Below are 15,269 nucleotides of genomic sequence, written 5' to 3'. Positions count from 1 at the left end.
GGAAATAAACTTACAAATCGTTGAAGAATTATACTCATAAACCCTCTCACATATCATTAACTTTTTTTAATAAATATATCCCTAAAAAGCACAACCAATCTCTCATCTACCTTTTTGTCATCCTCCCCCTTCATATTTACATTTTACACTACATATATATGTTCTTGTATAGCTTTCATACCCCTTTAGGTGAAAAGACACCACCATTTTAAATAAAAGTAACTCCTAAATTCGAAATTGCCTTAGTTTATGAAGTTAACTAACACCTTACAAGTTGTTTAGGTATATTAGGGGTAAATTAAGACTATTTTAGGGTTATATAATGAATAAATAGTCCAAAAATTATGTAAATACCCTCACTAGTGCTTTATAACCCATTTTGTTTGATGCCCATGATTGAATTTATGTTTTTGTCTCATATTCCTTCACATGGGTAACACATATATTACTTTTTGCTCTTGAATGAATGTTATTACTCCTCTTTTAAATACTTATGTTTTTTAGTATACCCCTTTTAATTTCTTTATTTTTATATTATATTAAATATCCCTTTATATCTAAGTGCATAAATAAATCACTCACATACAATTTATAACATATACAAATACTTAAATACATTAACTATGCAATAATGTATACTTAGATAGGTATATATGTGTGCACCCATATATGCTTTTATAAATATACCAAACAAATATCATATAACAATTTACATAAAAATACAAATATCCTGATCATGAACACATTATTCTAAAGACTAGAATCTTCCAATCAAACCATCAAAAGAAATGATAAAAACATAAGCCCCAGGCTAAGTGACAGACTTCCTATTAAATTTCTAAGGATATAAGGATGCATTTATGGATCATGGTTCCATCTCCTTTTTAACAACAACTAGTTTGAGGATTTTGATGCACACTTAGACCTATATATCTGGGTGGAGTCAGTGCTTGATACCTGCACACACCTACATCACCAATCGACAAGATAAAATACATGTGCGCACGCGTGTGCACACGCACACACATAGAGCAGTGACATACAAGGAAGGAGGAGTGTGACATCATGTAGATCTCCTAAAGAAGTGACTGCAACTCCCTCCCCTCACCCAAAAGACACATCAAGTAGAGTAAACACACACACACACACACACAAGACATCATGGGTTAGTTGGGGTCAACTTAATAACAAATAATAATCAAAACATTATAAACAAGGTATTGAAAACATAAATAATGAATTTAGAATAATATATAAAGCATGATAAAGATCAACCATATATCTAACCTCTTAAAGGCATTATATAGAACATGATCAAGTGTCTAACACATAGCAATATCTAACATCATAAGAAAGAAAGGATGTGTATGACAAGAATAGAACTAACTCTAAACTTATAATAACATAAGAATCTAGTTGATTACCCATTTCTGAGTAGATAGGTACCATTCTTTTGTGTTAAGACTGTGGGATGTTATCTTATAGTTTTACCTATGCATGAATTTGTAAACCTGTAAAATCAAGAAGTACCAGATGTAACCTTATATTCCAACCTAGTCCAAGCACACTTATACTATCTTCAAAACCCTATTAATATTTGTTAAGATAAGAGGGGTATTACACTTCAAGTCAAGATATGTCATAACTTCTTCAAAGAATAGAGACATACCGCCAAGAAGATATTCTTCAAATAAAAGAAGGAATCTTTAACCGGTCTCCACTTTCTCAATGGCTTCCCTAGAACTTGAATTCATGTGGGAATGCACCAAACATTTGTTTAAAAAAATAATTCTAGATGCTAAAGGGAAAGTTGTTTTGAATTTACATTTGGACATCATTTAGAAGGTCTTCAAAGTGCCAAAAACTTTAGAACGAGCAAGTCTAACAAAAAAGAATGCAATGTTTAGAAGACAATCTTTGCGCGAGGGTGATCTCTATCCAAAGGACTGTAATGTCCCAAATGTGATCTTGGCTCGAAGGGGATCTTAGTCTAATGACTATCTCGACCCAAAGGCAATCTTGGTTGAAGGCTAGCTTGGTCCAAAGACAATCTCGGTTTGAAGGGAATCTTAGCCCAAAGGCAAAAGCTATCTTGACTTGAGGGTAACCTTGATCTGAAAGGGATCTTTGTTTGAGGGAAATCTTGGTCGAAAGGTATTTTGGTCCAAAGGGGATCTTAGTCCGAAGGCAATCTTGGCCCGAATGCAATCTCGATTTGAAGGCAATCTCGATACGAAGGGGATCTCGATCTGAAAGCGAAGGCTATTTGAATCCAAAGGCAACCTTGGTTTGAAGGGGATCTTTATCCTAAGGCAATCTTAGACGAAGGGTATCTTGGTTCGAAGGAAAAGCATGGTCTAATGGGGATCTCAATCCAAAGGGAACCTCATGTGACTATCAACCATACAATGATGCTCGATCATACAAGTGGGGTGAACAAGTCGTATAATGGGAGTGAGTGATGGATTGTGTGCCATATGGTGTTGGAGATGGACATAAAGTATTGTGTAGAGGGAAAATATGTATTCAGATGGAGTTGTCAAAGCTAGAAATGGGAATTTGTGTAGGCCCATGATACCATATAGATATGATTCAACTCAACACAAAACAATTACATGAAATTTTCTAGATAGTGACTTGTAAATCAAGGAGAGAGATGTATGCAATTTGTCACTAAGACAAAGAAATATATTCTCAACACAAATAATGTTCCAGATGTGCCAAATCCTAAGAAAAGTAGTACAAAGAATCAAAATAGGGTGAGGGTTGAATCCTACTGAAATTGAACTAGCCAAGCAAGGAAGATCTTCCACTTCCGAAATGGCGAACAATAATAAACTCCCATAGGAATTCACAATACGATAAAATAATCTAAAATCACATTATGACAACTTCCTAAATTTCGCACTTAAATACCCCTTTGAAGAAAATTCTTGAGGGTTTACAAAAGAATGTCGACATGACAAACACCTACGAATAATTAATAAAATTGGGGTTATTGGGTTCCTTTATTAATTAAATCACTTGATTAAATAAGTCCTTGTGATATTATTTAATTTTTAGGACCATTTTAACCTAATTCAAAATATGTTATTAAAAATTGGGGACATTATAAAGAATTCACAATTGTGAAATAAGAAAAGCTTGACTACATCAAGTTTTCAAATAATAACTGGTAATTCATCAAAGAGAATCAAGATGCAACACCACAGATATCAAAGTGAACAATGGCTCAAAATACAAAAACTCTCGACAACTACAACATTTTTCATCATTTTGCTCAGAAGATAGGTTGCATGTAATCCATTCAAGAATGTAAACCCATTACATGTACCTTCAGTTATGTAATCCAATAAATTCATGGTGGTTGAGTTTCCCCCACCCTTTTCTCCTTTTTTCTATCACTACTTTGCCTATATAAAGGAGTGTCTTTCATTGTAAATAATCATCTATTAAAGCTACGTTTGCAAACAATTGTGGTAGTACAAGTTGGAAGTTGTGCCTGCAATTCGTGTTGCTATCTTCATTTTATGCTAATCTTATTTGTATTTGGAGCAAAGTCAGTAGGAGAAACAATTTGTATTGAAGCTACGTCTTGAAAGCAATTGTAGTGATATAAATTGGAAGTTGTGGTTGTAGTTTGTATTGCTCTCTTACAGTCATGCATATTATAAGAATTAAGTCACTTCCATGTTCGTGAACGGGAATAACTTATAGGCTTAGAGTTAAGAAATAATCTACTTCTAAACATCCGTGACCCAATACTAGAGATTTATCTTTCAAGAATTGCATAGGAATATGTGAGCTTAATAACCATTCTTATAGTGTAGAAAAAATAGACATAGATATAATCCAATATGCAACCGGTGAGTTGGTGAGTTTATCGATATCACTATTTCCAATTTTAAGATAGAAGTATAGTCTAGGGATCCATCTTGCCCATTACTTGCTCTGCAAGTAAGTGGATTCTTTCATGAAACAAGATGAAATAATATTGGTAACACCCTCATAAGTATCTCTAAACTTCTTGCTTACCTTAAGTTGATCCAAGGAATGGTGAGATGGTGGAGCCTTCCCTTTAAGTTAGGAAAGACCTTGTCTCACATGTTGTGGCTAATACTCTTGTTTGGAACAAAAGCTATAAAAATTGTTGGTTGCAAAATATCTACCCAACAATTATCACTTTCCATAGAGTATGCTTCTTTAGATTGTTATCTAGTTCCATTTGGCCTCCACAAATCCAAATCATTTGAAGTCACCTTAGAAAGTATAAAGTTCTACAAGCACAAAACAATTGCCAAGATCTCAAGGAGGAGAATAATAATGGAACAAAATTGAAGAAACAAGTAAAGAAGGTATAGGTCTTGTTTCTTCAAGTTTTATTGGTATATTTGTAAAGGTAGAATTTGTATGTTATTTTGTGATATATCAATAGATTTTACATTATTACAATTTATAATTATATGTATAACAATATCACAAAAGAATTCATTTTAAATTGAATATTGAATTATTTTTCTTGTGTGAATTTATTGGTTGGGAGATTGGACTTATCTTCAACTACATGTCCATCACATTATTATTTGTTTCTAAAGAAGACCTCAATTTTGTATATACTAATTTTATACTAAGCTTTTTTTCCCAAATGTTTTTGTTGAAATACATTCTATAATTTAATCAAAATAATATTACTATTTCTACCTTACTCTTAAAAGATTAATTACACATACCAGAAATGAAAAGCATCTAACCATTAGAAAATTCAAAAATTCAAAATTAACATTAAAATAATTACGTTTTGATTGGTGGAAATAAAAATTAATCAAAAATTATGAGCAAGTAATTGCAATAAATACAACAAGAGATTGGAAACAGCAACTGATTGAAAAAGATTTTAATGACCCGGAGAGATTTTTGAAAAAGTTTATAACGACGTGGAGAGATTTTAATGATTGAAATTAAAAAAACCATTTATCTATAGATTCATTCTCGATAGGCTGCACTTGTTAGTTCAATTTTGTAAAAACATGAACAACTTTCCAATTTAACGCATCTGATTTTCTACAGATATAGATCTGCCAAGAACGGCAAAATTAATTGTTCAAGCCCTCGTTTTTTCCCGCTATCAAACACAAGCTTGAAAATTTTATATATTTATTTTTCTGCATGCCTAACATATCAACTCATCTGTCTATTATGCTTGCAGGTTCCCAACCAAGACTTATTATTGAATTTTTACTTGAGGCAGTGAGGGGTCAAGTTCATATGCTACCTGATACCATCTCCATATTATTCTTAAAAGGCAACTTTTATTCAATATACATGAAAGCTCATTTCTTTTTGGGTTGGTGAAGGTCAAGGCTCCAATTCTAAGGTACTGTAAGAGCAATTAAGTCGCATATGTTGTACAAAGTAATCTAACGGGAGACCTGATTATGGAAAAGGTTACTTGGGGAGTCGATTCGCACAATGTATTCATCTTCTGCATCTGACCCTTCACTTGAATCATCTGCTGGCTTTCTTGTAACAGCTCCCAATCGAGGTGGTATATTTGAGGGGCCAGCACTAGCGCTACGGAGACAACCTTCACTTTTCATCCTTCTTCGCATTGCAGGTCCATTTTGTGACTGAACAGAGAGGAGTGCTGTCGAAGAAAAAAACTTTCTGATTTGGGATTTCCCCGATGGATATGAATTGCCGCTTCGTAGTGCTGTGCCCCATGGCACCCTCAGAGACCTTCCTCCTCGCCCAGTGTACTTCTTCCCAGTTACCTATCCAAGTAAAGAAACTTTATTCATTTAAAAAAAATCAAAAACTAATATACTATCTGATATGGTTCATCACTGAACACCTTTTTTTTCACTATAAACAAGCTTCTCCTTATGAATTTTGACAGTTCTTTAAAATTCATTCAAATACTAGCCAAGCTTTTCACAAATATTTGTAATGTTTTGACCATATCCGTCAATATTTCGACATAGCCACAGTAATTCCCATTTTGTTTCCCAATTATTATTATATTACAAAATATATATGCCATATTTGATTGAAGATTCACCAAATCATAGAATTTTTTTGTTAACGCTCTTTAAAATTGATGGAAATCTCAATTCTAATTTTGTCATTTAAAATTTAAGTCATCAGAGACTTACCATACTACCAAACATACTCAGCTCCATTGCTTTTTCAGACAGTCGTCTACATCCAGGATCTGAAGGGTATCTTGTAACTGCAGTCTGTTCAGGCTTCCTTGACATAAGCGGTTTCTCAGGCCAGGATACAAGACCTTCATGTTCATAGCTAAGGCGGCCTGGAACTCGTATGCTGCGAGATAGAATTGAAGCAGAAGATCTGGTACGGTGGCTCATGTTATGAACTGACATATCAAAAATAATAATCCTCGAGCGGGTATCTGCTTCAAACCATTCTCCATGGTGGGCTGTAATGGACTGCCTGCTACCTGTAAGAATTGATGCCGTCAACATCTTATTTCTAGAATGGTAGTCCAACCAAACAAATAAAACAGTCAAGGAAATTAAAACAAAGGCTTGCAATTCAGAACTTAAATCTAGGAATTCATTTGCATTGTTGCCACAGCTCCAATATGTTAGTATAGATTTAAAAATTGTAAATCCCAGAAGGTAATAAGCAGTATTTTGTGACAATACCATTTTTCCTATTTGCATATTGTCATCGCTATCCTCATTTTGTGGTGCAGGGCCACCTAGGTGGGCAAAGGAAGACTTAGGGTTCCCTATGAGGTTTTGGCTTGTAGCAGTACTAGCCATAATTTAGTCCTAAGTTAAGTTGTGTAGGCAATGCTGCTCATAGTTGCTCAAAATTGCTCATTTGGGCTTTATAGAGCATTTTTGGGTTTTGGTGGCTTAAAAAGGTCAGGTAAGTGTTTTAAGGACCTTATTGGGTGTTAACCATTTAAGGCCTTTTGCATAGTTTGATATCAATTGGAGCAAGTTTGGGAAGCAGATATTAAAAATTGCAAAAAAAATGCTCAAACTTGCAAAAGTTGTCATTGACAACTTTTTGACAATTTCTTGCAAATAGAGCAACTTTTTAGTTAGAGCTTTCCAACTGTCTGAAACAGTTGGGAGTGCTCATGTGAAGCCTTTATAAGGCCATTCTCAACCTAAGCATGGGGTTGGAGAATTGAGTTATTACACTATACAGCCTAGACAGCAAGATATGAATAGCGGTTTCTTGTTTTTGAGTGTTCTTGGCATGTGTACGGATTAAATTCAGTATTTTTTGTGTTGGAAGTGTTAGTAGTAATTGTTTTGCAGTTCTGTACATAGTTTGTTTGTTATTTTATAGAGTTTGGAGTGCTTAGGATATTTATCTTGGTATTCACAAGTTTGCTGGTCTGAACAGAGGTGTGAGTGCAGGATGGAGTCCTAGGGCCACTTCCCACCATTGGCATTGTACAGTTTCTTGGGATTTGGAACTAGACTCCATGTACTCCATGTACAATAGAGATTGGGCCCATGGAAAGCACAACAATGATTTTTAAGTTTGATGCCCTAGGCAAGTCATTCCTACTTGGTTAGGGATCATAGAGCAGAGAAAGAGCTATGGAGAGGATTGAATGTGCTAATACTTCAATCCAAGCATGTGGAGAGTTAGAAGGTGTTGTGGACTAGCCCCAATCCTGAGGAGAAGCTTTGGTGTGTACTTCAATGAATGCAAAATAAGTTTTCGTATCAGACAGCATGTAAACCTTTGAAACCCTTAATTCAAGACTAAAATTGTGCCCAAACAGTACAAACAAGTTGGAAACCCAAGACTTTCAAAATCTCGAAGAACTCTGAAAAGGGTATTGGGAATGGTAGTTTGTTTGGATACTTGTTGAGGAGTTTTGCAAGATATCCTAGTTTTAGTGTATTTGGAGGGCTAATCCTTGTAGCCTTTTTGTAGCATTTGAATGCATTTAACCTTGTGGATTGGAACTCAATTAGGGTTGTGATATTGTTTTGGGTTTGGAATCTTGGAGTGGAACCTAAGGCTTACCTAGGTGTCCATTTAATCATGTGGGAAGATCCAATGAGCATTGGGGCTATGCTTGTTCATGGGAGTTAATGAGTAAGCTTGTACTATTGAAGGAGTATGATCTATTGGTTAGAATCCTTAGAGGCATAGAGTGTATTTGATCAAGTGAATGACTTGGTGGAGACCCAGATGAATTTGAGCTTTTAGAGCAAGATTGGTTGTCACATCAGAGTGGTATCAAAACAAGTTAAAGACTTGGGAAAAGTGGTGGACGTCTGCAGCTATTGGAGAATTAGTGGGTGAAACCAGTATGGTGATTAATGCAGAACTAGGCAAGGAAGTTGATGAGCACAAGGAGAAGAACAAAGTTATTGAAGAAACCTTAGCATAGGTGAAGGTGAAATTGGATGCAATTGCTGATGCAGCCAGGAGGAAGGAAGAAAAGGAAAATGAAAAGGGTAAAAAGGTAGCAGAAGAGGATGTTGTACCTGAACCTGACCTTGTCTTGAATGAAGAGCCCTTCTTGAAGGCTATCAAAGCCCTAGGAGGAAAAGCTTTGGAAGGCATGCCACTTTTCAGTGGAAAGATGGACATTGATGCAATTATGGATTGGATAGATGGCATGGAGAGCCATTTTGAGTGTGAAGGGGTATTAGAGGCACAAAAGGTTAAAGTGGCTAAGTCAAAGGCTTAGAGGCTCAACTCTAACATGGTGGAAATATGTGCAAGATGAGAGAGTCAGCATGGGTAAGACACCTATAGCTAATTGGAATGCTATGGTCACTAAAGTGAAGGAGAAATTCCTACCTGATGACCTTGAGATCCAACTCTACGAAAGGAGACAAGGACTGAAGCAAAAAGACTTGGATGTAACCTCTTATACTAAGGAATTCTAGAGGCTATGTCTAAGATCCACGAAGCAAGAAGAGGAGCCAATCAAGGTGGCTAGATATTTAAGTGGTTTGAAGTGGAATATATAGGAGGAGCTTAGTTTGTGGGCACCTACCATTGTCCAAAGATGCCATCAACTAGCTCTGAAGGTCGAGGAAAAGAACAAAAAGAAAAGGGGATTCCAACTTCAAAGACAGAAATTAGAGAGGACAAAGAGGAGGCTACCAAGGTAGAGGTAATGAGCAAAAGAATCAAGGTAAGAACAAGCTCACAGAGAAAACTAGTGACAACTCCTCAAGAGGTGGTTATAATAGGGGTAGACGTAATCAAGGAGGTTCAAACAAAGGTGGAGGATCAGGCAGAAGTAGCTCTTATTTTTCCACCATGAAATGCTATAATTGTGGTCAATTAGGCCACCCTACTTATAGGTGTCCCGAAAAACCTTCTTCGTCTAACCCTAACAAGAGTATAGCATATGCTCAAGAGGACTGTAGCAATTACTCTGAAGTGGATCGTATTGAATCTGAGAAGGGAGAGAATTTGATGTTTAGAAGGGTGTTGATCAAACAACCTGCTCTTGATGAGCCTAAGCATAGAAGAGCTTTATTTAGGATAAAATGCAAAATTCTACGAAAAGTATGCAAAGTGGTGGTGGATTCAGGGTCCACTGATAATGTGATATCAGAGGAGGCTATTACTAAGTTGAAATTGTAGAAGATTCCTCATGAAAACCCCTACAAGGTCACTTGGCTTAACAAAGGACAAAGCATCTTAGTTAATGAGTAGGCGTGGGTGGATTTTTCTATTGTAGTTTACAAGGACAGATTATTGTGTGACGTTTTTCTATAATGAGCCTGCTTGGCTCTCTTCTGAAGTAATTATTAATTTCTGAATTCACTTGCTAAAAGTCTTCTGTTTCACTTTTAATAAAAATTAACTTGTTGAATTTTGTCCAGAATTGAATAATAAAGATAACAATTTATTTTAAAATTCAACACTTAGCTGGAAATGATCACAATTATCAAATTTATTCTAATTTCAATTGTCATATAACACAACAATTAAATATATTAAATGAGCACCTTTTTTTTCAAATTACGAACCCAACTAGAATGAGACGCAAACCTCCATGAATGCGCACTAACTGTTAAGAGTTCACAAAACCCTCCCACATTTGCGTGGGCTTCTAGGAAGAAAAAAAACGCAACCTCTAATGCTAGTCACGCAGCCATTAAAAAGTGACGCAGCTCTTTCAAATCTGATATGCAGCCCAGAATTACTGAATCTTCTCCAAAATAAAAAACACAACACCTTGAGTCCTCGCCAATTTCCAAAATTATATTGCAGCCTCTGTAATAGCTTCAATTTAATAGTTCTCTTCAAATTTGGTATACAACAACACCAAATTTGCATCCACAAAATCAGAATAGTATTTTGAGAATTCAGTTTGCAAAATTCATCATCAATCAGTGATGATTCAAATGGCCAAGAGAGGAATCAGTCCTCAAACCCTAGCCATTTCCCACAGCCAAGAAACTTAATAAATTTTCATCAAATGAACAATGGATATCTTAGAATGAGCTCTCAAGTACCTTTTTATTCTTTCTTATGAGAGCTCAAACACAATTCTTACCAATGTGGAATAAAATGATATACTTTTCTTTCTAATAATTCATTTACTCCAATACTTTAAATTAATACCTTGGCTTAGGCTTCCATGAATTAATTAAATAAATGGCCCCTTCCCATGATGACTCAACCCTCAACTTAAGTGAAATTATAAAGTTAAATTATAACTTTATAATAAGCCATTTAATGATTTAATAATAATTTGGCCACCAAAATAATAATAACTCTCAAAATACTTATCCTTTTAATATGTTGTCTGAAATAGGAGTCATACCTATTATTTCCCCATGTGACCAAATGCACTTTCCAAAAATAGAAAGGATCCTTCTCGATCAATATCAAACTTACTATAAATAGTAAACATGGCAAAACTATAGCAAATGAAGTCCGAATGACGCCAAACGAAAGCCAAACCATAGGATATTGAATCCTGAAGTAGATGCCCACTGAAAGAGATCCTCTGTCCATCCTCATTAGCCTACAAGGGTCACATGATAGGCTAATCCCAAGAGCCTGAAAAAATGGGGACATTACATTTTCCCATTGATGCTTGCCATCTTTTGCTAGGTAGACCTTGGCAATTTGATAGGGAGGTTGTGTATGATGGCAGGGGTAATGCCATAACCTTCAAAAAGGGAGGTAAGACCTTTAAAATTCAGTCTTTGTTGGAAGGGGAGGAATCACAGTCTAAGGTACCTAGTGTACTGTTATGTAGTGAAAAAGAGTTTGTGAAGGACCTCAAACATGAGGAAAGTCAAGGATATGCAGTGATATTGAAGTCCACAAATGAAGACAAACTAGTCAAAGAACCCTTCCTAGTTGAAGTCCAAACTTTGCTTGAAAAGTACAAGAACATAGTCAGTGATGGTACTCCAACTACCCTACCTCCTAGGAGAGTTATAGGACATCAAATTGATTTTGTTCCAGGTACCTCCTTGCCAAATAAAACAACTTACAAGCTCACTCCAAACCAAAACTTGGAACTGGCAAGACAAGTTCAAGAATTGTTAGACCAAGGTCTAATCCAAAAGAGCATAAGCCCATGTGCAGTCCTTGTGGTATTGGCATCCAAAAAGGGAGGAAAACGGAGGTTGTGCATTGATTCAAGGGCTATTAACCAAATTAAAATCAGGTATAGGTTTCCCATACCAAGAATTGAAGACCTTATGGATTTTCTTGGAGGTGTGCCATGTATTTCACCAAGTTGGACTTGAAGAGTGGTTATCACCAAATCAGGAGAAAGGAGGGAGATGAATGGAACACGACATTTAAGACTACTGATGGTCTTTATGAATGGCTTGTGATACCATTTGGTCTTTCCAATGCTCCTAGCACATTCATGAGACTCATGAATGAAGTTCTTAAGGACTTCACAAGTAGATTTGTGGTGTACTTAGTTGACATACTCATCTACAACAAGACTAAGGAGGACCATATCAAGCATGTAGAGACAGTTTTGAAGGGATTTCATGAAGAGAAGCTAGCCATCAACCTTGAAAAGTGTGACTTTTTCAAGCAAGAATTAGTGTATTTGGGCTTTGTGGTATCCAAAGGATCTTTGAAGATGGACAAGGAGAAGGTTACTGCTATACTAAATTGGTCAACACCTACCACATCTACTGAGGTAAGAAGTTTTCATGGACTATCCCAATTCTATAGGAAATTCATTAGGAATTTTAGTGGTATTTGTGCACTTTTGAGTGATACTATAAAGGGTGGAGTCAAGTCTAAGTTTAAGTGAACTTTAGAAGCTGAGAAGTCATTTGACATGTTGAAGAAACAAGTAGCTACCCAACCTATCCCACAACTCCTTAGGTTTGAAAAACTGTTCACCCTAGAATGTGATGCAAGTGGCTTAGCAGTAGGTGGGGTTTTGAGTCAAGAAGGTAGGCCAATAGCCTTCTATAGTAAGAAATTTAATGAGGCTAAGAAGAAGTATTCATCCTATGACTTAGAGCTCTATGCCTTAGTTCAGTGTCTTAGAAAGTGGAGACACTATTTGTTGCCCAAAGAATTTGTTGTGTTTACATATAATCAAGCTCTTAGCTACATCAACACTCAAGAGAAGTTGAGCAACATACATTTGAAGTGGATAGAGTACTTGCAGGCCTTCACCTTCACAATCAAGCACAAGAAAGGGCAGTTGAACAAAGTGGCAGATGCACTAAGTAGAAGGGTCATGACAGTTCAAGAGATTCAACTCCATATCATTGGGATAAAAAGCTTTAAGAACCTCTACAAGGAAGATGAGGACTTTGCTGAAGCCTACAAGGTATGCATTGATTTGAAGAATCATTTTCATAGCAAATTTTTAGAGTATACTTTGCAAAATGGATTGTTATTCAAGGGTAACCAGTTGTGTGTGACAAGGGGTTCAATGAGAGAGTACCTAATACAGGAGAAACACAATGGCAGCCTAAGTGGACACTTTGGTGTGAGTAAAACGATAGAACTGGTGCAAAGGTTCTATTATTGGCCCAAACTAGTGAAGGATGTAACTAAGTTGTGGAGCAATGTGTGGTATGCATGAAAGCCAAAGGAGGAATGAGCATCGCAGGTCTTTATCAGCCTTTACGAATTCCTAACAGGCCATGGGATTGTGTAAGTATGGATTTTATTGTAGGTTTGCCCAAGACCAAGCAAGGGTATGATAACATTTATGTTGTTGAAAGATTTAGTAAAATGGGGAATTTCATCTCATGTAGGACAACTAATGATGCAAGTCATATTGCCCATCCGTTTTTCAAAGAGGTTGTGAGGATTCATGGACTTCCATTAAGCATAATGTTAGACAAGGATGTAAAATTCATGAGCCACTTTTGGAAAACCTTGTGGAGAGAGATTGGCACAAATGTCTTTAGGTTAAGCTTACCATCTCCAAACTGATGGTCAAATTGAGGTGGTTAATAGGACCCTAGGTAACCTTCTAAAGTGCCTAACGAAAGAATATGGTCAAATTTGGGATGTTATCAACTCACAAGTAGAATATGCCTATAATGATAACAGGAATAGGACTACTGGCAAGAGTCCTTTTGAGATTGTTTATGGAATGCATCCAAGGGGTGTATGTGAATGAGGAATCTTGGAGACATGGATCAGAGAAGTGGTCAAGCTGAAGACTTTGTTCAAACCATGAAGGAGATTCAAGAGCAAGTCAAGAAGACCATCCAGGCTAACACTCAAAAACTCAAAGCCAAAGTGGATGAAAAGAGGAAAGCTGTTCAATTTGCTGGTGGTGACTATGTTATGGTCCATTTGAACAGAGCAAGGCTACAAAAAGGTGTGCCTACCAAGCTATAGATGAAGAGGGTAGGGCCTTGCAAAATATTAACTAGATTCCAGAGTCAAGAAGACTACTAGAAACAGGGTATACATGGAGCATCTCTTGAAATGGAAGACCAGGCCAAATTCAAAAGCCACATGGATTGCTGAAGAAGACTTCAAGAAATTGGGAATCAATAAAGACATACTGTCCATAGGAGTGACATGACTTTTTTCCTCTGGGGGAGTATGGTGTAGGGGCACCTAGGAGGGCTAAGGAAGACCTAGGGTTCCCTATGAGGTTTTTGCTTGTAGTGGTACTAGCCATACCACTAGTTTAATAATAGGGCTAGTTTAGTCCTAAGTTAAGTTGTGTAGGCAATCTTGCTCATAGTTGCTCAAACTTGCTCATTTGGGCTTTATAGAGCATTTTTGGGTTTTGTTAGCTAAAAAAGTTCAAGTGTTTTAAGGACCTTATTGGATCTTTAGTAACCATTTAAGGCCTTTTGCATAGTTTGTTATCAATTGGAGCAAGTTTGGGAAGAAAATGCTAAAAATAGCAAAAAATGCTCAAATTTGCAAAAGTTGTCATTGACAACTTTTTGACAATATCTTGCAAACAGAGCAACTTTTTAGTTAGAGCCTTCCGATTGTCTAAAACAGTTGGGAGCACTCATGGGAAACCTTTATAAGTCCATTCTCAACCTAAGCATGGGGTTGGAGAATTGAGTTATTACACTGTACAACCTAGACAACAGGATATGAATAGTAGTTTCTTGTTTTTGAGTGTTCTTGGCATGTGTACGGATTAGATTCAGTATCTTTTGTGTTGGAAGTGTTAGTAGTAATTGTTTTGCAGTTCTGTACATAGTCTGTTTGTCATTTTATAGAGTTTGGAGTACTTAGAATAATTATCTTGGTATTTGCCAGTGTGCTGGTTTGAACAAAGGTGTGAGTGCAGGATGGAGTCCTAGGGCCACTTCTCACTGTTGGCATTGTATGGTTTCTTGGGATTTGGAACTAGACTCCATGTACTCTATGTACAACAGAGATTGGCCCATGGAAAACACAACAATGATTTTTAAGCTGATGCCCTAGGCAAGTCATTCCTACTTGGTTAGGGATCACAGAGCAGAGAAAGAGCTATGGAGAGGATTGAATGTGCTGATACTTCAATCCAAGCATGTGGAGAGTTAGATGGTGTTGTGGACTAGCCCCAATCCTGAGGAGAAGCTTTAGTGTGTACCCTGAGGAATGCAAAACAAGTTTTTGTATTAGACAGCATGTAAACCCTTGAAACCCTTAATTCAAGACTAAAATTGTGCCCTTATAGTACAGACAAGTTGGAAACCCAAGTCTTTCAAAATCTCCAAGAACTCTGAAAAGGGTATTGGGAATGGTAGTTTTTTTGGATATTTGTTAAGGAGTTTTGCAAGATATCCTAGTTTTAGTGTATTTGGAGGGCTAATCCTTGTAGCCTTTTTGTA

General features: G+C 36.5%; 1 protein-coding gene across 2 annotated transcripts in view; it reads right to left on the bottom strand.

The window, feature by feature from the left end:
- Nucleotides 1-5,015: 5,015 nt before the first annotated feature.
- The window catches only part of SOS1 (sodium proton exchanger, putative (NHX7) (SOS1)), a 299,664-nt gene continuing 289,410 nt past the window's right edge, over nucleotides 5,016-15,269 (bottom strand). For both annotated transcript variants that reach the window (XM_089796759.1, XM_089796760.1), the window contains exons 23-24: nucleotides 6,153-6,460; nucleotides 5,016-5,771 (exon numbers count right to left, since the gene is read on the bottom strand). In XM_089796759.1, coding sequence (XP_089652885.1) covers nucleotides 5,418-5,771; nucleotides 6,153-6,460 — 662 coding nt within the window. In that variant the 3' untranslated portion in view covers nucleotides 5,016-5,417. The remainder of the gene's footprint in view (nucleotides 5,772-6,152; nucleotides 6,461-15,269) is intronic.

This window comes from Cupressus sempervirens, chromosome 8, assembly GCF_028749045.1.
Source record: "Cupressus sempervirens isolate cs-2001-9-10 chromosome 8, ASM2874904v1, whole genome shotgun sequence".
Classification (NCBI taxonomy): domain Eukaryota; kingdom Viridiplantae; phylum Streptophyta; class Pinopsida; order Cupressales; family Cupressaceae; genus Cupressus; species Cupressus sempervirens.
Note: the sequence above shows the minus strand (reverse complement) of the source record. Positions and strands in the feature narration are given on the sequence as shown.